Raw genomic sequence first — 23,481 nt, 5'->3', positions numbered from 1 at the left:
TACTGCAGGAAAATAGCATCGCATGCTCGTGATGACAAGTTGTTAATCCATGTCTGCTAAGATAGTCTAACTAGGGCGGCTTTAAATTGGTACATGCATCTGGAACGTACTCGTATTCGTTGTTGGAAGGATCTGGCTGATGCTTTCCTGAAGCAATGCAAGTACAACATTGACATGGCTCCTGATAGATTAGAGCTTCAAACCATGATGAAGAAGGACCATGAAACTTTTAAAGAATATGCTCAAAGATGGAGAGAGACAGCAGCACAGGTTGAGCCACCCCTTTCAGAAAAGGAAATGGTTTCCTTATTCATTGATACTCTTAGATCTCCCTATTATGACAAGATGATTGGAAGTATCTCCGCAAATTTCTCTGATGTTGTCATTATAGGAGAAAGAGTAGAAAGTGACATAAGAAGTGGAAAAATTGCCTATGCTGCAGGGGCAACTAGCATCAAAAGGCCATTGAGCGGACTTGGGAAAAAGAAAGAAGGGGAAGCCAATGCAGTAACGTTTCTCCCCTCTGGAAAAGTTGACCCTAGACCAACTTATACCCCCTATAAATCTTACCATCCCAACACACAAAACCAATCCTCCACACTCCCCATACAACCACCCCAAACCAACCAAGCCCATCACACTTATCCCAACCAAGCAAGACCCCAAAACTATCAAGACCGAAAATCAGTTCACTTTGACCCCATCCCTATCACCTATACAGAACTGTTACCTCAATTACTGCAGAGCTCAATGGTGGTGCGTTGTCCCATGAAAACCCTGGAACCCCCATATCCCAGGGGGTATGCTCCCAATGCTAGGTGCGAATACGATGCAGGTGTTGTTGGCCATTCTACAGAAAATTGTAAGGCACTAAAGTTTAAAGTGCAAGATTTGATTAATGCAGGGTGGATAAGTTTTGAGGAGAAGAATCCCAATAAAAGCAATTCTTTGCCAGGTCATCAGGGACCATCTGTCAACCTTATTGATGAAGGCAGGGAACAATTCTTGAGGAGGAAAGTTAAAGATGTGAAGACCCCATTGAAGTCCATTTTTAGAGAAATATGCGAATTTGGACTACTTGAGCGAAATTCGGAAAGAGAAAATGCTTGTGAGTTTCACCCTAATGCAGCCCACACATTGGAGGAATGCATTGAATTTACCCACACTTCGCAAGACCTTATGGATAAGCAATTAATCCAAATTGGTTGCTCCAAGATTGATCAAGAGGTGTTGGCAGTTAACGAGTTGACCTCAAATAGCCCAAAACCTTTGGTCATCCATTACACCAAGAAAAGAATTGCATCAGTATCTACTCTACCAAAGCCCATTACTTTACGAGTCCCTATGCCTTTCTCATATAAGGACAATAAAAGCGGTACCTTAGAAATACGATGTGAAAGCTTACACTAATAATCATGAAGAGAGTCAATCAGAAGACATTGATTCCCATGTTGTTAATGTTACAAATATCGCTGGTATCGGAGGTATAACTCAGAGTGGTCGAATTTATACTCCTGAGGAATTGAGGAATAAACAGTTGATAGAAAAGAGGAATAATTGTGAAAAGGAGGGCACCAAGGCAACTGACTCAATAGCTAAGGACAGAAAGGAGGAACAAAAGAAAATGGTCTCTCATGAAGAGACCTGTGAGTTTTTGAAGCTCATAAAACAAAGCGAGTATATGGTGGTGGACCAACTAAACTGAATGCCTGCTAGAATACCATTGCTGACATTGATGATGAACTCAGAACCTCATAAAAAAGCATTGTTGAAAGTCTTAAATGAAGCTCATGTTGTCCATAATATCTCAGTGGACAGGCTAGAAGGTATTGTTGGCAACATCACTGCCAATAATTATCTTACATTCACTGATGACGAAATTCCCGTGGGAGGAGCAGGACATAACAAAGCTTTTCATATTTTTGTGAAGTGTATGGATCATATCTTGGCAAGAGTCTTAATTGATAACGGCTCTTCACTAAATGTAATGCCTAAAATGACCCTAGCAAAGTTACCATCAGATGGATCATACATGAAGCCAAGCACTATGGTGGTTAAAGCATTCGATGGCTCTCGAAGAGAAGTGATTGGGGAAATAACTTTACCGGTGATGATTGGACCTATTATCTTTGAAGTAACATTCAATGTGATGGATATCGCACCGGCCTATAGCTGTCTCTTGGGTAGACCATGGATTCACTGTCCAAGGGCTGTACCTTCTACGCTTCACTAGAAACTGAAGTTTATTATAGATGACAAGTTAGTCATTATCTCAGCTGAAGAGGACCTGCTAGTGACTAAGCCTTCATCCACCCCTTACATTTTCGTCACTGAAGAGGCTCTAGAGACCTCATTCCAGGCACTTGAGATTGCTAATACGACATATGTGGGGGAGGGGACATCTGTCATAAAGCCACAACCATCAAATACAGCTATGATGGTAGCGAGAGTTATGCTTGAAGAAGGTTACCGGCCTGGATGCGGGTTAGGCAGGAATGAGCAAGGATTGATTGAGTTGCCTAAACCAACTGACAATAAAGATAGATTTGGAGTTGGTTATAGGTCAACAAGGGCAGATAAAAGAAGGATAATAGAGAGCATGAAACTGGAAGGATCCCCTTTTGTGATCTCCTACAAAGCTTTTAAAGTGCAGGATTTGAATTTGCAGATCCAGTGGCTGCTGCTGAGGAAGACACCCACAGAGATGAACATGTCAATTTTGTTCGCGCATGTTTGCTGAATATAGAGATCGGCAATTGGGAGAACATTGAGCTTCTTGTGATTTTAGATTCAAAATTCAAGTAATTTGTAATGCTGATTCTATTGCTCTGCCCAAGGCTTTAGGATATTTGTTCTTCTTTATTTTGTTTTATTGAATTAGGCGTACATGTTTCCTTTTGATATTATCAATAAAATGCATTTTGAATTTTTCAATAAAATTTCCTTCCTTTCTTATTATTAGACCTTTCGCCATCTTCTTATCTTTTTGTTATTGCAAACTATAAATTGTGCAGACCTGATGATGATATACTCAAAAATGTCAATGCTAATATCGCTCTAAATAATGTTGACTACCTCATTAATCAAGCTAGCAATGAAACTGAACATGCCCATGATCCTTCTCCTGAACTGCTAAGGCTAGTAGAGCAAGAAACTAAAGAAATTTTGCCTCACCAAGAACCTACAGAGATGATTAATCTAGGCCTCGGAGAAGAGAAAAATGAAGTCAAAATTGGCACTTTATTGAAAGAGAATGAGCGCCACAAGTTGATAAAATTCCTCCATGAATATGAGGACATCTTTGCATGGTCGTACCAAGACATGCCTGACCTCGATGCAAATATTGTGGAACATAAATTACCACTAATGTCAGAATGTCCCCCGATCAAGCAAAAGTTAAGGCGGATGAAGCCCAAAATGTCCTTAAAAATCAGAGAAGAAGTGAAGAAATAACTTGATGTCAGCTTCCTAATTGTTGCAAAATATCCACAATGGGTTGCAAACATAGTGCATGTCCCTAAGAAAGATGGAAAAGTCTGAATGTGCGTAGACTATCAAGATCTGAACCGAGCTAGTCCTAAAGATGATTTTCCACTGCCCCACATCGACATGCTTGTAGACAACACAGCCGAACACCAATTCTTCTCCTTCATGGATGATTTCTCAGGATATAATCATATCAAAATGGCAGAAGAAGATAGGGAAAAGACTACATTCATCACACCTTGGGGTACCTTTTGCTACAAAGTTATGTCGTTCGGGTTAAAAAATGTCGGGGCAACATACCAAAGAGCAATGGTGACCTTATTTCATGATATGATGCATAAAGAGATTGAGGTGTATGTAGATGACATGATTGCAAAATCTAGAAGTGAAGAGGATCATATTGTTCATCTTCAGAAGCTATTTGAGCGACTGAGAAAGTTCAAGCTGAGATTGAATCCAGCCAAATGTGCCTTTGGTGTGAAGTCTGGCAGCTACTTGGATTCATAGTTAGCCAGAAGGTGGATCCTGACAAAGTTCGAGCAATTCTTGAAATGCCACCACTTCACACAGAAAAAGAAATTTGAGGGTTCTTAGGGAGACTAAACTATATTGCCCGATTCATATCCCAATTGACCGCTACATGTGAACCGATTTTCAAGTTATTGCGCAAAAATCAACCAATGAAATGGAATGATGATTGCCAAGAAGCCTTTGAGAAAATCAAGCAATACTTACTGGACCCTCCAGTTTTGATTCCACCAGTTCCTTGAAGACCCTTAATCATGTACCTAACAATACTCGATGGATCAATGGGTTGTGTGTTAGGGCAACATGATGACTCTGGAAGAAAGGAGCATTTCATTTATTACTTAAGCAAAAAATTCACCAATTATGAAGCCAATTACTCGTTGTTGGAGCGAACTTGTTGTGCTTTAACTTGGGCAGCCCGCCGATTGAGACAATATATGCTTAGCCACACGACCTGGTTGGTATCAAAGATGGATCCGATCAAGTATATCTTTGAAAAGCCCGCTCTCGCTGGGAGAATTGGTCGTTGGCAAGTACTTTTATCTAAATATGACATTGTGTACGTCACTCAAAAGGAAATTAAAGGCAGTGCTCTAGCCAATAAATGACTACCAGTTAATGCAGTGTGAATTTCCTGATGAAGACATAATGAATTTGTTTAAAGAAGAAGAGTCAGGAAAGGAAAAATGGATCATGCTATTTGATGGGGCCTCTAATGCATTGGGACATGGAGTTGGTGCTGTGTTAATTTCCCCAGAGAAACACCATATCCCAATCACAACAAGACTATCTTTTAATTGTACAAATAATGTGGCAGAATATGAAGCATGCGTCCTAGGGATCCAAGCAGCTATAGAGTCAAAGGCCAAGATTCTTGAAGTATACGGTGATTCGGCCTTGGTGATTCATCAATCGCAAGGTGAATGGGAGACTAGAGATGGTAAGCTAATCCGTTATCAGGCTTTTGTGAAAGAGTTGATAAAGCAATTTGAAGAAATCACCTTTCATCATATCCCACGGGAGAATAATCAGTTGGCAGACGCATTAGCTACCCTAGCATCCATGTTCGAATTGAGCAACGGAAAAGATATGCCACTTATAAAGATTCAACATCGCGATTAGTCAGCTTATTGCCAACTAGTAGAAGAAGAGTTAGATGGACGACCATGGTACCATGATATCAAGCAGTATATCCAAAATAAAGAGTATCAGTCAGGAGCTTCAGAGAATGACAAAAGAACTCTAAGAAGATTGGCAATGAGTCTCTCTTTAAATGGTGAGATACTCTACAAGAAAAATCATGACATGATACTTCTTAGATGTGTGGATACCAATGAAGCACAAAAGATTATCAGAGAAGTCCATGAAGGCTCCTTTGGAACCCATGCAAATGGACATGCTATGGCAAGAAAGATCTTAAGGGTTGGCTGCTATTGGCTAACCGTGGAGATTGATTGCTTCATATACGTAAAAAAATGTCACAAATGTCAAACTTATGCAAATAACATCTATATCCCACCAACAATATTAAATGTCTTGTCATCACCATGGCCTTTTTCAATGTGGGGAATGGATGTCATAAGGCCCATTGAGCCTAAGGCATCAAATGGACATCGTTTCATCCTAGTAGCAATCGACTATTTCACCAAATGGGTTGAAGCCACCTCATACGTCAATGTGACTCGAAATGTAATAGTGAGGTTTATCAAAAAGTAATTAATGTGTCGATACGGCCTACCAAATAAGTTGATCACGGATAATGCCACTAATCTCAATAACAAAATGATGACAGAGTTATGTACTAATTTCAAGATTCAGCATCATAACTCTTCTCCATACCGCCCAAAAATGAATGGAGTAGTTGAAGCAGCTAACAAGAATATTAAAAAGATTATTCAGAAAATGATGGTGACGTATAAAGATTGGCACGAAATGCTTCCCGTTGCCCTACATGGATATCGTACGTCTGTCCACACATCAACCGGGGCAACTCCATTCTCCTTGGTATATGGTATGGAAGCAATTCTTCCAATTGAAGTTGAAATCCCTTCACTAAGGGTGCTGATGGAAACTGAATTAGAAGAAGTGGAATGGGTACGAACTCGTTTTGACCAATTAAACCTTATTGAAGGAAAAAGGTTAAATGCAATGTGTCATGGTCAATTGTACCAGAAGATATTAAAGAGAATGTTCGAGAAAAAGGTACACCCTTGAGAGTTTTAAGAAGGGGATTTGGTAGTCAAGAAGATACTCCCTATTCAAAAGAGTCGTATTGGTAAGTGGACTCCAAATTATGAAGGACCTTACGTCGTAAAGAAGGCGTTCTCAGGAGGAGCCTTGATTCTTTCGAACATGGATGGCAAAGACTTATCATATCCTGTGAATTCTGATGTAGTAAAAAAATACTACCATTACAAAAAAAAAAAAAAAAGAGGTGAAAGCTCGCTAGGTTGGAAACCTGAAAGGGCGACCTAGGCAAAAATTAGAGCAGCTCGTTGGATTGAAAACTCGAAAGAGCGATCCAAGCAAAAATTAGGGCAAGATAACTCACCATTAGGCTGTGACCCAAAAAGGTAGTCTAAATGGACATTTGAAGCATCATCCAAACCTTTGAAGTTCCAAGATGAAAAATTAAAACTCTAGGAAGCATATGCCTAGAGCTTTAAACTGGGGTAATTTATAGTTTGCTAAAAGGGTGGTCAGGGTCATTCATAACTATGGAGACAGTCACGTGCTTGCAGCTCTGGGAGAAACGTATGTCTGAAGCTCTAAACTGGGGCAATTAATGGTTTGTTTAAAGAGCAGTCAAAGTTATTCATGTACAATATTAGCATTGTTCATCTAGAAAGTGTTCATCAAAACAGCTATGTACTCTTACCCTCTCCACTCATCCAACAAAGCTTGTTCATGTAAATACATTCTCCTTATTGAGTAAATAGAGTTATCTTCTTTAAACCTAACCATGGTTAATTCATTGTGCATTTTGTTAAACACATATCAAGAGGAAACAAAAATAAAAAAACAAAAACAAAAAGGAATGAGCAGCGAAAGAGAGAAATGGGCATCAAAGGTGTCTTGATAGATCTAGCAATTACAGTAAGCTCATTGAAATTCCACAACTTTAATCCCCCTGCAAACTATTATTGGGGATTGTCAATTGCAGTCAAACTGGAATACACTTTGATAAGAATTCAAATAACAAAAAGAGTTAGAAGGTCTAATCTCATTTCGAACTAGAAGACACACGATTCTGTAAGGGTGACAGATCCCAAATTCAAATTGAAAATATTACTGTAATTTTGAAAAGACTCTCATCTTCATTACTTTCAAAAGTCTTGCATCATGCATCTTCATTGCTTTCAAAAGTCTTCTTCATTGCTTTCAAAAGTCTCGCATCACGCATCTTCATTGCTTTCAAAAGTCTCGCATCATGCATTACTCTTGCATCATCATTACACCACTTTTCATATGATGCATCATTATGCATGGGCAAACACTCTTGTCCAGAATCTGACTAGAACTCTTACTCTTTTTAAAAATAGTTCAGAACCTGACTGGAACTCTTACTCTTTTGCTAAAGTCTAGAACTTGACTGAAACATCTACCTTTTGTCCAAAGTCCAGAACCTGACTGGCATGTCTACTGTTCGCTAAGGTCCAGAATATGACTGGCGCATCCACCTTTTGCTAAAATTCCAGAATCGGATTGGCACGTCTACCTTTTACCCAAAATCCAGAACCTAACTGACATGTCTACCGTTTACTAAAGTCCAGAACCTGACTGGCATGTTTACCTGTTGCCAAAAATCCAGAACCTGACTGACACGTCTACTATTTATTAAAGTCCAGAACCTGACTGACATGTTTACCTGTTGTCCAAAGTCTAGAACCAGATTGGCATAATAACCGTTTGCTAAAGGCCAGAACCTGATTGGCATAATTACCTTTTGTCTAAAGTCCAAAATCTGACTGGCACATCTACTCTTGTTAAAAGTCCAGGATCTGACTGACCCTCTTTTTCAGACCGCAGATAAAATTGATTCACTTCTTTACCAATTTCTTACCATAATAATATGAAATTTTTATTATTCATATCATTGAGTAAGAAATAAATAAAGAGGGGCAACTGTGAATACTGAATTTTATTCGGGTCCCCTCTTAAAATAAATAAATACATAAATAATAAAAATTAAATAAAAATTAAATAAGATTTTAAATTTTAGGTCTATAAGTGATTAGGATTTTAAATTTTAAATATGTAAATATTTAGGTTAGTGAGTAGATTTTAAGGGAAGTGGATGAGATGTTTAAGGAAAATGTGAGAGGTGACCATCAGAAAATTAGGAAGGTGAAACCTCTTTTTAAATAAAAAGAATAAAAAATAAATTAATTAAATAAGATCTAAGGTTAGGAGGTGTGGCTATAAATAGGAAGCTTAGGTCTTTAAAAGGCCACTTTTACACTTCATATTTTTATGTGACACTTTGAGAGCATAGAGAGAAAAAGAGAGAGAATTCTAGAGAGAGAGAGCTCAGGAAACGAAGAAAAAGAAGATAGAGCTGAAAAGAAATCAACTGAGAGCATACCAAGGCGCACCCGAGGTCAACAAAGAGAGTAAACCAAAAGAATTGAAGGTTAAAGCTAACGAAATTCTTATTCTCTGAATCAAGTAAGATTTCCTTTTGTTGCTTGTTCTTCATCTATTATTTGCTCTCATTTCTGCTTGTATATTTTTGTTTATATTAAAAGTCTCGAGTTTTGTTTCTAAATGAAATATCTCTTCATCTATTATTTTGCTCTCATTTCTTCCTTCTGTTCATATTAAAAGTCTAACTTTTTATTTCTAAACAAAATTCTCTTTGTTTTATTATATGTACTTTGCTTGCATCGCTATCTTTTCCTTATTTTGTTAGTTCACATTGAATGTATCACCTTTTTTTAAATAAAGATTGTCCCTTTTTGCAAACCCTAGTCTTCGCGAACCCTAAAAAATTCTAAAAAACAAGCATTGTTTGCTTTGCCTTTGGCCAACCCTAAAGTGTTTTCTACCCAAAAGTGTCTTTTTTTGCAAACCCTAAAAATAATTTTTTTGAAAAATCCCAAGTATTCCTCTTTTAGGAATCCTAAACATTTTTTTTTAACCTTAAAAGTATCTTCTTGCAAACCCTAAAGCATGTTCTACCCAAAAGTGTTATTTTTTGAAAACCCTAAAAATAAATTTTTAAAAATCCCAAGTATTCCTTTTTTACAAAAACCTAAAAAAAAAGAACCTTTTTTAAACCCTAACCATTTCACAAATTATAAAAGTCTAAATTTTTCAAACCCTAAAAATTATTTCTTTCTTTGTAAATCTTAAAAATTTTAATTTCTTAACAAATCCCAAAAAAAAAACTAATTTCTAGATCAAACAATAATTATTTTCTTGTTATTTTGTTGGCTCTTGTGTTTGTTTTTATTGTTCTATATATTTGTTGTTTATTTCTTATTGTATATATATATATATATATATATATATATATATGTATAAATCCAATATCGATAAGGCATTTTGGTTATATATAAAAAAGAGGCTTTTAAATCCACGCAACGGCCAAGTAATTTTGATAGAGTGGTGAATCCACCTTCAACATCGCTTGGATCGTAAGGGTTTATTGAGTAGTTGTATACTAACTTGAACCCCGTGCAAGAGTGGATTTTTAAAAAAATAATAAAGTGAAAATCAAGCTAAAATTTTTTTATCACTTTTGAAACTCATTCAAACCTGATTTTCAAAAGAACTATGTGACAACTTTGATTCTTCCATTGCATACGGGAGATACGTAGGAGCGGGAACCTGACCCGTCAAGTCCCAAAAACTTTTATTTTTTCAAGTTTAAATTATTTTTTAAAAAAAATTAAACTATGAGCAATTCAGAATAATAAAAAAGGAAAACAAAATTTCTATGTTTATTTAAAAAAGGGGAATAAGTAAATAAAATATTAAAAAAATATTTTAAGATTATTTTCATTAATGCCAAAAATGTAAAAAAAAAGAGAAAAAAAAGAAAAAAAAGAAGGGGCAATAAGATCCTATGATTAATCTCTTCTCTCAATTCAAATTAAATTTTTTATGTTTCTTTATTTAAAAAATAAAAAAATAAATATTTACTAAAAAAAATCAAGTTAAATTTTATTTAATATGAAAAATAAAAAAATGAATAATATTTTATAAATAATCCATTTTCCTAATTTAAATTAATTTTTTTAATTCTTTATTTAAAATTAAAAAATATAAAAATGAATATTTTACTTAAAAACAAAGAAAGCAAATTAAATTCAAATTTTGTTTAAATTTATCCCATTCTAAAATAAAAAAAAAAGGAGAATAATATTTTGTAAATAATCCATTTTTCCAATTAAAACTAATTTTTTTAGTTCTTTACAAAAAATTATGCAAAAATGAATTTTTACTTAAGAAAAAAATCAAGTTGATTTTTATTCAAATTTATTTAATATGATAATAAAAAAGAATAATATTTTATAAATATTTCACTTTCTCCATTCGAATTAGATTTTTAGCTCTTTGTTCAAAAATAAAAAATACAAAAAAAGAAAAAAGAAATCTTACTTTAAGAAAAAATAAAAAAATCATATCATATTTTATTTAAATTTATTTAATACAAAAATAAAAGAAAAATAGTATTTTTATATATATTTATTCCTTTAATTCAAATTTTTTTAATTGTATTTCTAAAAAATATTTATAAAATTGAAACTTAAAAAAATTGTTAAAAATGAGAAACAAGATTAAAAAAAATGACAAATCAGAAAAAAAAAATCAATAATTTTTTTTAAATGAAATAAATAATTTTTAAAAGTTGAAATGATTCTTGCACAATTAATTAGAAAGTAACCGTTTTAATCAACGGACGTCGTAAGGTGCTAATACCTTCCCTACGCGTAAACGACTCTCGAGTCCAAACATAGTTTCAAAGATTATTTTATTAAAAGTTTTTTCAATGTTTTTTTTTTAATAAACTTTGGTGGCAACTCATTGTCATGGCCATCCCGTCGTGCCCCCGGTTGTGACAAACATAAGTTGTTACTAAAAATTAAAATGTCAAGTTGATACTACACTTTAGATAAAGATTGTTATACAAGTGCTAGGCTTTGACTAAAAATTGCCAGACAGATACTAGGTAGATAACTAGTAATGATGCATGTTTAAAACATGGCTTATGATAAATTTAGCTTTTTTTTTTAATAATTTCATACATTTTTAAAAAGTTATATGAAATGGATATCATTTGCATAAATCGAAATTTTGTGTAAAAAGTTATGTTTCTTCAAAATTTATTATTATAAAAGCTAAAAATTGCAAAAATTAAGTCATAGCAACAAAACTTTAGATCAATTAATAAATAACTATGTGAGTACTTTTTACATTGGTTCTTCTGTAATCAATGTAAAAAGTAATTTAAATATAATTATCAAAATAAGTTATTTTTAGAATTGATCTAGAATGCACTTTCTAGATTAATTCTTTTATAATTAATGTAAAATTTTAAAAGTGCACACTAGTTAAACAACATAAATTAGCAACGACAAACTCTTAAATTCTCGAATTTCTATTAGTGTTGTTAAGTACATTGATGAACACTAGTTTTGTTTAGATATGTCAATTATAAACATCTCATTTCATTCTATGCTTTTTATATCATTAACTTTTTTGTTTGGGTACATGTCATTGATAAACATTGTTTGTACTTTATTTATAGACTTAGAAGATCAAAATCCCCAACATAATTTGTATTTTATTAGCTTATTTGTAATTTTTAGCTTTTGTTTGCAATATGGTGTGGCAGGCTTCTATTACATGTAGGGATAACAATTGGTAAAATACTTGATGAGCACCCACAAAATTTATTCACAATAGGTAGAGTATTTACCCGCTAAATAGGTACAGGTATGAGTGTAGGTAATAACTTGTAAATTTTAATGGGGATGGGTGCAGGTATGGGTATCTAAGTACCCACCCCGTCCCATACCCGCATATATATATATGCTTAAACTTTATTCTACAACTATATATTGAATTTTTGTATTATTATACTACTTATGTGAAGTTATATAAGATAAATATAAAAATATATTTAATAATAAAGTAAACCAAAAAATTTATTTTGGTTTGTATTTTTAATAAAAAAATTTATTTACTATTTTATATCGTTTAATTAGGCTAATACAATTTAATTATTACATAGTTGATATTAGATTGACTTTTAAAAAAATATTATTTATATATGACACACATAAAATATTTTTTATCCAAATATTTTTGTTCATAAAATTATATTGATATTTAAATCATAAAGTAAATGATAAATAATAAACATATTGTAAATATTTTATAAATTTTACAATCATTTACTATTATCAAAAATTATTATTTATTGATAATATTTAAATTTTATTTTTTATATTTTAATTTAAAATAATATTTTTCTATGCAACATATGCATTACAAACTTAACTATAATATATTGAATCTAAATAATATTATTAATTTTTTCTTCAGATAAAAAAGTATAATTTTTTTGATACACACATATATTTCTTTATTATAAAATTTTATTGTGACTATTCATCTTTTATTCAAATTCTTTCTTTTAAAATTTATATACATTATAAATATTTAATTTATTAAAATAATTTTCTAAAAATTTATATTTTTGACAAAATACTTTCATATAATATATGAGTTAAAAATACTAGTATTAATACATATATATATATATATATTATTTTAATTAAATATATTATTTTTCTTACAATTTCAAATTTAAAAGTTAAAAAAAAGTATTTTATATATTCACATTTTTGTTATTAGGACTTGAACTTCTCTAACTCTACTCTCATTTTCAATGTTATTCATTAGAGTTCATTGTCAATGTCACCACAAGAAGTTACCAAGTGATCTTACACGAAAGACCACCTATTGTGCAGATTTATTTCGTTGTCGCTCTGAAATTGTCGATCAATAAAATATCACACAAGATAGAATTATCGTTGACAAATAATTTATGTGTTTAATTTCGCTTATTATTTTTAAAATTTTAGTTTACAAAATTATTGTGTTAAGATATATTTAGCACTTATGATATTTGAATATTTATTTTTTATCTATGTTTTTACCTTGTTCGGCAACTACAGTTTGAATTTTTGTATTATTATGCTACTTATGTAAAGTTATATAAACATATTTTTTTTATAAATATTTTTTTTTCAAACAAGTGCGAGTAATGGGTACAAGATAGGTATGTGGGTATTCAGAGGATATAGGTACGAAAATTAATATTCATACCCACATGAGTATCGGACTGGGTACAGTATTTTCTTAAGATGCAGGTATGGGGATGGGTACTATAGTACCCTACTCATTGCCATTCCTAATTACATGTGTATATTACGGTCTCAAGTAAGTTATTTTTATTATTTATGACTTTATAATTTGTCTATTAAGCATATTACAATATTAATCTTTATCTTTTTCTTCTTAATTGCATGCTTAGCTTTAACTTTTAAATTTTTGAAGAAACACAGGGATTCTTATACTGAGCACAAGAAAAACAATCTTGAACACTTTTTAAATTTGTTGTTTTACAACTAACATAAAAAGATATTTTTTACATTAGTTGTTTATTCAATTAAAATTACTTTGACTTACTATTCACCTCTATCTACGTTGGTTATTTAAATGATATCAAATGTCATTTTTAATTGATATTAAAAATAATTTCATTAATTATTATAACTTTTTCCAACACTCAAAAAAATATATATAGATATTTTCAATATATTTTTACTCCTAAAACTTTTAAGTTTATACAAATCACTCTTCAAATACACTATAATTATATATATCACACTTATCAGTTTGCAAATTTTTGTGTCATCTTCAATCCTAAGGGGACATTTAACGTCACTAGTACATATCACCAAAGTCTTAGACCTTACATACTTGCATTTACTAGAGTATAAAGTGTAAAATCAGGTTTCTTCATAATAAAATAGTAATTTTAGTACAACTCAGTATATTTGACAGAAAAATGAAAAAAAAAAAAAAAAGGCACCAAAAAATGTCAGTGTTTCTTGTTAATTATCATATCAACTGAAAAATATGATGTAGAAAAATTCGATGATGTTGATGGTGTTGTCAGTAGGTGCATGAAAGTTGAAAGAGAAAAAAAAAAAAGAGTTCGCTAATATAAAACAAGAAGTCAACTTTCTAAAAAATAATGAGATTACTAGAGAAGGACCAGAACCTAAGATATCATACAATGAAGCAAAAAAGAAAAAAGTTGAATATTTCACTATGTCAATACAATGCAAATGTATATACATCATCGTCGTCGTCATTATTATTATTATTATTATATACTAAATCAAGTTATAATCAAACTAATTAAAATAACAATGCGAACAACTTTAATTAACGTAACAATTTTACTAATTATAACTGTAAATAAAATAAAATCTTTTGTTTGAAAAGATATGAATATTTTAATTTAAACCTTGATGCTATTTTTATCTTTCCGATTCCTCTCAACTGAAACAAGTGTAATGAAAAAAGGAGTAAGGTGTAAAGCCTAAAAGCAATACGTGTATGCGAAGTTGTCATTGAAAGAGGCAAATGAATGATGAAATCAATAAAGAAATCCCTTCATATATATACCATCGCTTTTCGTATCTCTGTAACAAGGAAAGGCCGTGGGGACCCGACACTCTGTCATTGAAGACATGTTTGTTCTGTCATCTTCGAAAGTAATATCAGAGACAAAGGCACACAAATATGTTTGGTAGAGTATGGGTTATACACTTTCTCTGTGCTTTTTCTTTAGTTCCTACAAAGCTACGATTAAATGTTTTCATATGCCCATTCTTTGTTTTAGTGTCCGTTGCTCTCATTTGCTTGCATTTTAGGTTTCCACTTGTTAGGATTGTGCATTTGTTAGTATATTTATTCTACCCATCTATCAATTGTGCTGAAATTTGTTAGATTTTAAAATTAATATTAAAATGACTCAAAAACAAAAACATGGCGACCAAAGAGAAGCATCGGCCATTTACGTTATAACTTCCTCTTATGTTTGATAGAGTTATGAATTTGAATTAAGCTGTTTGAGGTGGGAAAAATTTTCTAAGTTAAAAATCATGTTAAAGAAAACTACATTTCAACAAAATTTTGAAAGTCAGGAAGGAACCTAAAAATATGTCTAAAATTAAGAAGTATTGAAAAGTTATCCAAGACATTTTAGTTTCACATTAGAAAAAACACATTTCGAGCTATTTTAGAGGTTTTTGTCACCTCATTAATTTTTCTCTAAAATTGCTCAAAAAATAGGACTGACAAGAAAATATTCTAAGTCCACAAAACTAATAGCTTTTTCGAGAAGTTTTGAGGAGTTTCCAAGTCCCTGACACCTAAAATTGCTCAAAAAATAGGAAGTGGTCAGAAAATATTCTAACTCCACAAAACTGATGGCTTTTTCGAGGAGTTTTGAGGAGTTTCCAAGTCCCTGACACCCAAAACTGCTCGAAAAACAAGAAGTGGTCAGAAAATATTCTAAGTCCACAAACTTGGTTGAGCTTCAGTCCCTCTAGAATTGCTCGAAAAACAAGAAGTGGTCAAAAAATATTCTAAATCCATAAACTTGGTTGAGATCCAAAGTCCCTCCAGAATTGTTCAAAAAACAGGAATGAGCAAAGAAAACATTCTAAGTTCACGAAACCAAAACAAGCTCTCAAAACCCCAGAATTAGTCGAAAAGAGAAGTCAATGAGAAATTATTATAAGGCCATAACACTAAATGAACCTCTTAGATTTCTCCCAGAAATACTTGGAAAAAGATAGAAAAACAAAAGTCTTAATAATCAAGTCATTGCAAAACCCAAAAGCGGTTACCAACAGTCATCAACATTTATCACTAAGTAAAGGAGATCATGGGTGATAGCAGTTACGAAAAAAGCCCCAACCAACACACGATCACAAGCAATCGTGGATAATTGGCATCAACGGTTGAAGGTAGTTACTAAGAAGTGCCCATAAAAAGAGGAGAATGGTTGTGGTCCTCCTGCCTATAAATACTCCAAAGCGTCACTTTACAGAGGACGATTTTTTGCACCCTAACACCCGCACCTAAAATCTCTACACGCTGAAACCCTGCACCGCACCAGACACCAGCTACAAGGAGACTCATTGTGGTCGTTGTTCGCTGTTGTGAGGAGTCGTACGTGTACATTCCTGCATATTTACCTTTCTGCATTTTAATTCCAGTTTGTTGCTTATTTCTTTCTGTAATTTAATTCCTATTTAGCACATTTATGTAAAAATATCTACTTCTGTTTGACCATTAATTGCTATTTTCATTTAATCTTATACTTTATAATACTAATTTTATTATTACGTTAACAACACACTTAAAAGAACTTAAAGAAGACCTAATTCAATTCTCATATTATTCTTAAATTATTTATTTATAAAACTGTCATTTTTTACCGTAAACACAGTATCAAGAACCATTGTCAAAGGACACAATCTTTTCTCATGTGCCGTACTAAATATTTAGTCTGTGTTTCTGTTCATGTAGAAGATGACGTGCATTGTTGAAGCTAAGTTGTTTAAATGTTACGTCAAATAAAATTTGAGAAAATATTTCTGAAAAAAATCAACGAATCCTATTATTTATACCCGTCCTTTTCCATCAACCCGGGACTAAACTTAAAATAAATATATTATTATGTATTTAAGATATAATACTAAATTATTATTATTAGTATAATTTAAAAAAAATTAAATTATTAATGCTAATAATAGGATACATCATAATAATAAATGTTAATATGATTTGTTAATCAATATACATTATCGGTTTTTTTATTAATATAGAACATTAATATGTTAGTAGTATAAATAACAAAAGTTTTGTTACCAAAATATATTAACAGAGATTATTATAATATTTAATAACTTTTCTTAATAAATGATAATTATATGGTGTAGTATCCATATATCACACCATATTCATTTTAGAGCAGATTAGAGAGTATGAAAGTTTTTCGGGCAAAATTTTAATGAATAAAGGTGTAATTGGATATTGAGTTAAGTTAAATAAAGAAAAAATTCGACATGTATTAAAAATCATGCCAACAATTTTCGTACGTATTTTTTGTATGAAAAATTTGTTTAAGTTTTACTCAAAATAAAAATTAATTATAAAATATATTAAAAAAACGAAATTATTTATTTATTTATCTGTCCTCTCTCTGGTTCTCTTTCGTTGAGCCCTGTCAACGGGACCTAATTCCATTTATCATCTGTTGTTACCAAAGTCCATTTTTTTCTGTAGGTTTTCTTGATAAACATCTCGTTGATTTATCAGTGACCTTCATTATTAGGGGTGCAAATTCAAAGTGGGCAAGCCTAGTTGCAGATTAGATATTGAGTCAAGTACAATTTAGGCTAGTAGTTGAATTTGAAATGTTTTGAACTAGTGAGTGGTCCAGCCTAATTAATCTCTCGTAGGATGAGCCTAATTAGACCGAGTCTGGGACAAAATAGATATAATTTTACTGTCCTTGTTTATACGTTTTATAAAATTATTTGAGTTGATAATTGGTTGAACTCTAAACATTTTGATACCTCTAATTCTCATATTATTTTCTTATGATAAACACTATTATTAGAAGGCCTTCTACATGAAATATTCAAAATAAATCAATGTAATGGAATATTTATCTTCCACCATTCTTCATCACATGTAAAGAATGGAAAAGAGACAAAAAGAACAAGTGTGGCAGGATTTGATTTTGGAAGAAATATTTTATTCGATTCTTAAAGACAAAGCAAATCAGTATTCCTTTTCTGAGAATACCTCCTTTGTGTTTAAACACATTGAATTCTTTTCACACCATATGTAGTGTGTCTCACTTGTGCAAGAGCTAGATTCCTTTTGTGTTCCAATTAATGATAAAAATAAATAAAAGAGAACAAAAGTCCAATTGTTAAAAATTTGACCAATTGAAGTTCAAGCTCGGACCTGATATCTGAATTCTTTTACGAATTGAAACTAAATTACAAATATAAAAATATAATTATAAGACTTTTCGTGTGACTGTAAAATCCACGCGCCTGAAAAGGTGATTCTAAGACCTTAATGTTTGCAAGGAAAAAGGTTAACTAATCAAGGAATATTAGGGTTCTCCCAGTCAAAGAAAGAATTCTTCAGCAAGCGGCCAAAGAAGAATAAGTACACCAAAACTTATTTTACCTCATTGTCTTCTTTCCATTTTGTGCCTACTGCTTTGCCTTTTAAGATTCTTGATTTTGATACATATTTCAATTACAAGATAGTCAATTCATAAAATAATCCATTAAATAATCAAGCTAAGGGAACATATATTATATTTGAATGCATCATAAAAATGAATTTGAAGTGCTTTTTTAATCAATTATAGATATTGCTCTAACTCAATAGTAGAATAAAATTTTGAAGTGATTTTTTAAGTTTAACTTGTTTGCAGCACAAACTAAATATTATCTAGTCCACAAAATATGAGATGAGCAACAGGTTAATCAGCTTATTTGGTTTTTCTTTAGAACCTCCATTGGCTTGAAGTAAAAAATTTCCTACTTCGTAAAAAACTCAGTTGCTTTATCTCGAAAATCACACAACTTCCGTTCTAACATTTACATAAACAAGCACAACGAGTGTTGTACCTATGATAGGTGGTGAGAAATTAACACTAATGTACAAATTAATACCTTCTCATCATTTAGTAAGTAAGAAATTATTTATTCATCTTAATTTATTAATGTCAAAAAATAGTGAAAGCCTAAAAAATTATATATATATATATATATATATATATATATAACAGCAGAATATATTTACGCTGGTATAAATTTAATAAATTATAATTTATTATATTACTAATAGTTAAATATAAGTTAAATAAATGTAAAATCGAAATAATAATATCTTTATATATATATATATATATATATATATATATATATAAGATCTTATTATTAGTATTTTTAGTATTATTTTGAAAAAAAAATTCCTTGAAAACATTAGGGTTAGCTTAACATTAGTTATGTTTACATAATTAATAGCATGGTCACTTTGGTAAATTCGGTAATCTGCCGCCAACACCTATCACACGAAACTTAAATGTTAAGTTGGTTTTGGTTCCGAGACAAATGTGCATCGAATTTCGAAACCACCTTTCCAATCACCTTTTACATTGAAGCTTCTCCTTCTCCTCCTTATCTCTCGCTATCTGTCTAGTCTAGCTAGTTGCTCTTTTTTTCCTTCTTACCCTTGGTGCTAGCTGGTTCATGGATTGTGGGCTCTTTGGGGGGTGGTTAATTTTTTCTCTCAAATTGCATGGCACAACCTAAAACATCATCATCACCAATCTTCGAAGCCAGCTCAAATGCACGCCCTTTTTTCCAATTCCTTACCTTTCACTTCATTCTCCTCCTCCTCTTTAATTTTTCCCACATACCAAACCCACCTCTCATGGCTTCCTCAGAACCCATTAAATCATCAGAATCAACTATCTCTACCAAAAACATGCACCCTCAAAAAACCAAGAACCCTTATAGTTCATCAGGAGATGCGGGTAAAGTTTTTGGAGCCAAAGCTCATGAAGTTCCAAGTGGTCCAAACCCTATTCAAAACCGGTAAGAGAGAAGCATGATACTGGTTCCGGCACAAATGATCCACACAGCTAGCTAGCTAGTAGATGATGGGATTTGTAGCAGCAATGTTATTGTAGTTGTTCTCATCTTCATAGTTTAACATTAATATTGTTTGTTATCGGTGAGAGGTTTGTTAGTCTTCCTTCTTCTTCTTCTTCTTCTTTTTTTTTATCATCGTAATCGTTAGCACAATTAATTTTCCACCTTTCTTTTTGGCTAGAAATGTATAGCAAGAAGTACTATATTTTTCTATTTGTATGTACTCACCTATTTCTTTTATATATAGATAGTGTTTATATGGTATTGTTGGAATAAGCATTTAATTACGTATATGCCTCGTGTATATGTTATCCTTTATTTTTATTTCTTATTTTTGGCTGCCTTTCTTGGCCTTCTACCTTTGTGCATCACCATGGAAAAACGAGTTCAAATTTAATTTCTGATTGGGTTATTTGAAATTTAGTTGTATTGAAATTATGTGTATTTCTTTGTTACTTTTTGTTGAGATGATGCGCTTTTCCTCTCCTAGATTTATGGACAATTTGATTATGATTTGTTTTTTCACGCTGGCGCTGTAGCCTTGTCTTTATTTCATAATTAATGCTAATTTTTATAACATCTTCTATAGGAAGGAGAGAGAGAGAGAGAAATGAGTACAATAAGATAAATAATGTGATAAAAAAAATATTATAGAAATAACATTATTCTTACTTTTATTTTTTTATTGCTATTCATCACTCCAGAAGTGGAGTATAATACTACCTCTCCAATAACTAGAATTTACTCGTCTAGCCAAAAAAGATCCACATACATAATGGTTTGTTTGTGAACAAATTATCTTCTTGTTATTGTGTTTCAATGCTTATAATGCATCCTATAGTGATCTCAGAGGATTTAAGCAAAGTGTCGAAATTTTCTATAAATTATATTATATTATATTATAATTTATTTTTATGTATCACATTACTCATTTTATAAATTCTTCTGATTTATTGCTTTGTTGTAAAATTAATTGCATAAAACTATTATATAAATAGAACCTTTTATTATTAAAACCCAGGATGTAAATCCCAATAAGAACACCATACATGTGGAGAGAGTATAGAAATAGATGAAGAGTAAATCAAAACTTTAGTTTCTAGTTTTCTTTGACCCTAAGATAAATATTTTATTTTAATCTTTAATTTTTTTAAAAAAATTACCAAGACTTAGTCATTAATAAATTAATGATGTTTAATAAAACTCTTTGGGACACATTAAATGGTAATTTCACATATTAATTTACAAGTTGACTAGTACTAGAAGTTAGATAAATTGAAAATTAAAATAAAGTAAATATTTATGAAATTAAAAAATTAATTAAGATCTAAGATAATAATTTCCTTAATAGAAAAGGGAAAATAAGGAGAGGCGTAGGTACATATTTGGTATATGAATGAGGGGTTTGCATGGTTTTCATTGCATTCTATTGGGGGGAAAGAAGAGAGAGGAAGATAGGGGCGGAATCTGAGGCACGCATTAAGCTAAGCAGTGGTGTCAGATCCGTGACCCAAAACAGTGAGAGGACTTGTTTTCGCTGTGCAAAATTATTTGATCAGCCTTTGGTCTCTTCTTTTGTCTTCTCAAACACATTTATCGATAAAGCTGATTCCAACCAAATTAGGTTACCTCTCTGCCCATCATTTCATAATTATTACTGTATAATTTCCCATTGCTGCATAGCCTGTTGCTGTTCGACTACTATATACTTGTTTTACATTTTTTAATTATTTTAAAGGGTTTAAATATGAATATTCTTTATCTTATTGCAAATTATTTGTTTTATTTTTTTCAAGTTTTTAATTTTTATTATTAATATATTTACCTAGAATCTATTATATATTAATTTTATTTGAATTACATTGTACAAAAATTATCCAAATATAAAAAATAAAATAAAAATTATTAAAATATTAAAATTAAATGATATTTTAATTAAAATATAATAAATAAAATAATTTTTAAATATTTTCAAAATTGAATCAAAAGGCTGTTTTAATATTTTTTTTACTTCCGGTCAGTCGAAACAAAATTGTTGTATATTTTTATTAAATTATATTATTTTATTTTCAGTTTGTAATAAAAACTTGTACTCTATATTATATTTAGCTGATCGGAAAGAAACTAAATTATATAAGAATGCTTACATTTTTAATTAAGTGAAATTAGCTTTGCATCGAGAAACACATTAAGATAACATTTTTATTACATACTTATGGCATACATTATATACAGGCAAAAGCCAAAGGAATTATTCAAGGAGGTAAAATGAAAAAATATATATACGAAATAAATTTGATATGTAACGGTTTTTTAATAAGCACTAATAAAAAATTGAAAAATGAAATAAATTATTTTTATACAAGCTAAAATTAACTTATACACTTTAGCTTTGAAAATAAAAAAGAGATTTTTTTTTTAAAACATTAGAGTCATAAGTTGATGGTAACATATGAAAGAAATTTTAACTATTTTATTTTTTTATTTTCTCAAAAATTTATCTAGATTCACCTATAAATCACTTTAACATAATGTGTCTATACGAGATATATTATGTTATAATCAATTTTATTCGAGTCCACTTTAAAATAATAAAATTAAATTTTAAAATTAAAAAATAAAGTTTATGATTAAATTTTTGTTATAGGTTAGGAGTGGATAAGACAATAAATAAAAACTTATTTGAAAAGCATTCAAAACTCAAGTTTTAAATTTTGAAAAATTAAAAATAGGTAGATTTTTTGAAGTTCAAATGGGTGGGTTAATCGATAAAAACTGATTTACAAGAATTGAAAATGGTTAAAGATAATTGGTAGATTTTGCGGGAGAATTGATAGGATTGTGGACAAAAATCAATCGGTGGTTATCGAAAAATAAATATTATAAAGATGATAGATTTTTTAAATATAAAAATAAAGAAACTATATATAGGAGGATATGTTTTAAGGGAAGGAAAGAAAAAGAAAGAGAAAGAAAAAGAAAGGAGAAAGTTAGAGCATAATGAGAAATTATGAGAAAAACATTATCAAAGAGTGTGAGAAAGAAAAAATAACACAACTTAAAACTTAAAAAAAAACTAAAAAAAAAAAAAATGAAGAGTAAAGGTTAAAAAGATGAAAAAACCTAATAAAAGTGCATCATCATTATAACTATCAAAAAACCATTTGGTTCAACCCTATCTCATGTGAGTCAAGGTCAAAGTACTCAACAAATTAAAAGCTCCATGGACCCAAAAAATTCAGTGAGTTAGGGTTATGATCAGGACTTTATGGGCTACAAAAATTTATCAATTTTTAGAGAATCTAAATTAAAAAATTTTTAATATGGATTGCAATAATCAATAGAGTATCTATTAAAAATGTTTATTTCATATAATATTTTCTATTATAAACTTGTAGAGTAATAAAATTGTTTAAAAAATAAAGAAAAATAAAATTTGTATAATATTAAATATTTATAATAATTTCTGTTATTAAATAATATTAATAAAAATATAATTATTTATTATTAAATTATTTTACATAATCTCTAATTTTTACCTGCATTATTAATAATTATTAAATTATTATAATAATTTTTATATAATTTTATAAATATTTTTTAAAATATTATTTAAGTATTAACTATAAATTTTTATCTATATATTTTTTATTCAATAGATTTAAATAAATAACTATTAAGA

At 30.6% G+C, this 23,481-nt stretch overlaps 2 protein-coding genes across 2 annotated transcripts; both read left to right on the top strand.

Moving 5' to 3' along the window:
• Positions 1 to 93: 93 nt before the first annotated feature.
• On the top strand, positions 94 to 3,453 carry LOC113850763. The gene is made up of 6 exons (XM_027481306.1): positions 94 to 1,375; positions 1,485 to 1,646; positions 1,812 to 2,134; positions 2,234 to 2,555; positions 2,654 to 2,801; positions 3,015 to 3,453. Exons 1-6 carry the CDS (start codon positions 94 to 96, stop codon positions 3,451 to 3,453), a joined length of 2,676 nt encoding a protein of 891 aa, XP_027337107.1.
• On the top strand, positions 2,404 to 6,420 carry LOC113851538 (uncharacterized protein Mb2253c-like). Its single transcript, XM_027482045.1, has one exon. It carries the CDS (start codon positions 4,633 to 4,635, stop codon positions 5,134 to 5,136), a length of 504 nt encoding a protein of 167 aa, XP_027337846.1. The 5' UTR covers positions 2,404 to 4,632; the 3' UTR covers positions 5,137 to 6,420.
• The last annotated feature ends 17,061 nt before the right edge of the window (positions 6,421 to 23,481 follow it).

Source organism: Abrus precatorius, unplaced genomic scaffold (genome assembly GCF_003935025.1).
Source record: "Abrus precatorius isolate BTA unplaced genomic scaffold, Abrus_2018 Scaffold9, whole genome shotgun sequence".
NCBI classification, from domain to species: Eukaryota; Viridiplantae; Streptophyta; class Magnoliopsida; order Fabales; family Fabaceae; genus Abrus; species Abrus precatorius.
The sequence above is the reverse complement of the archived record's forward strand: the minus strand, read 5'-3'. Positions and strand labels throughout refer to the sequence as shown.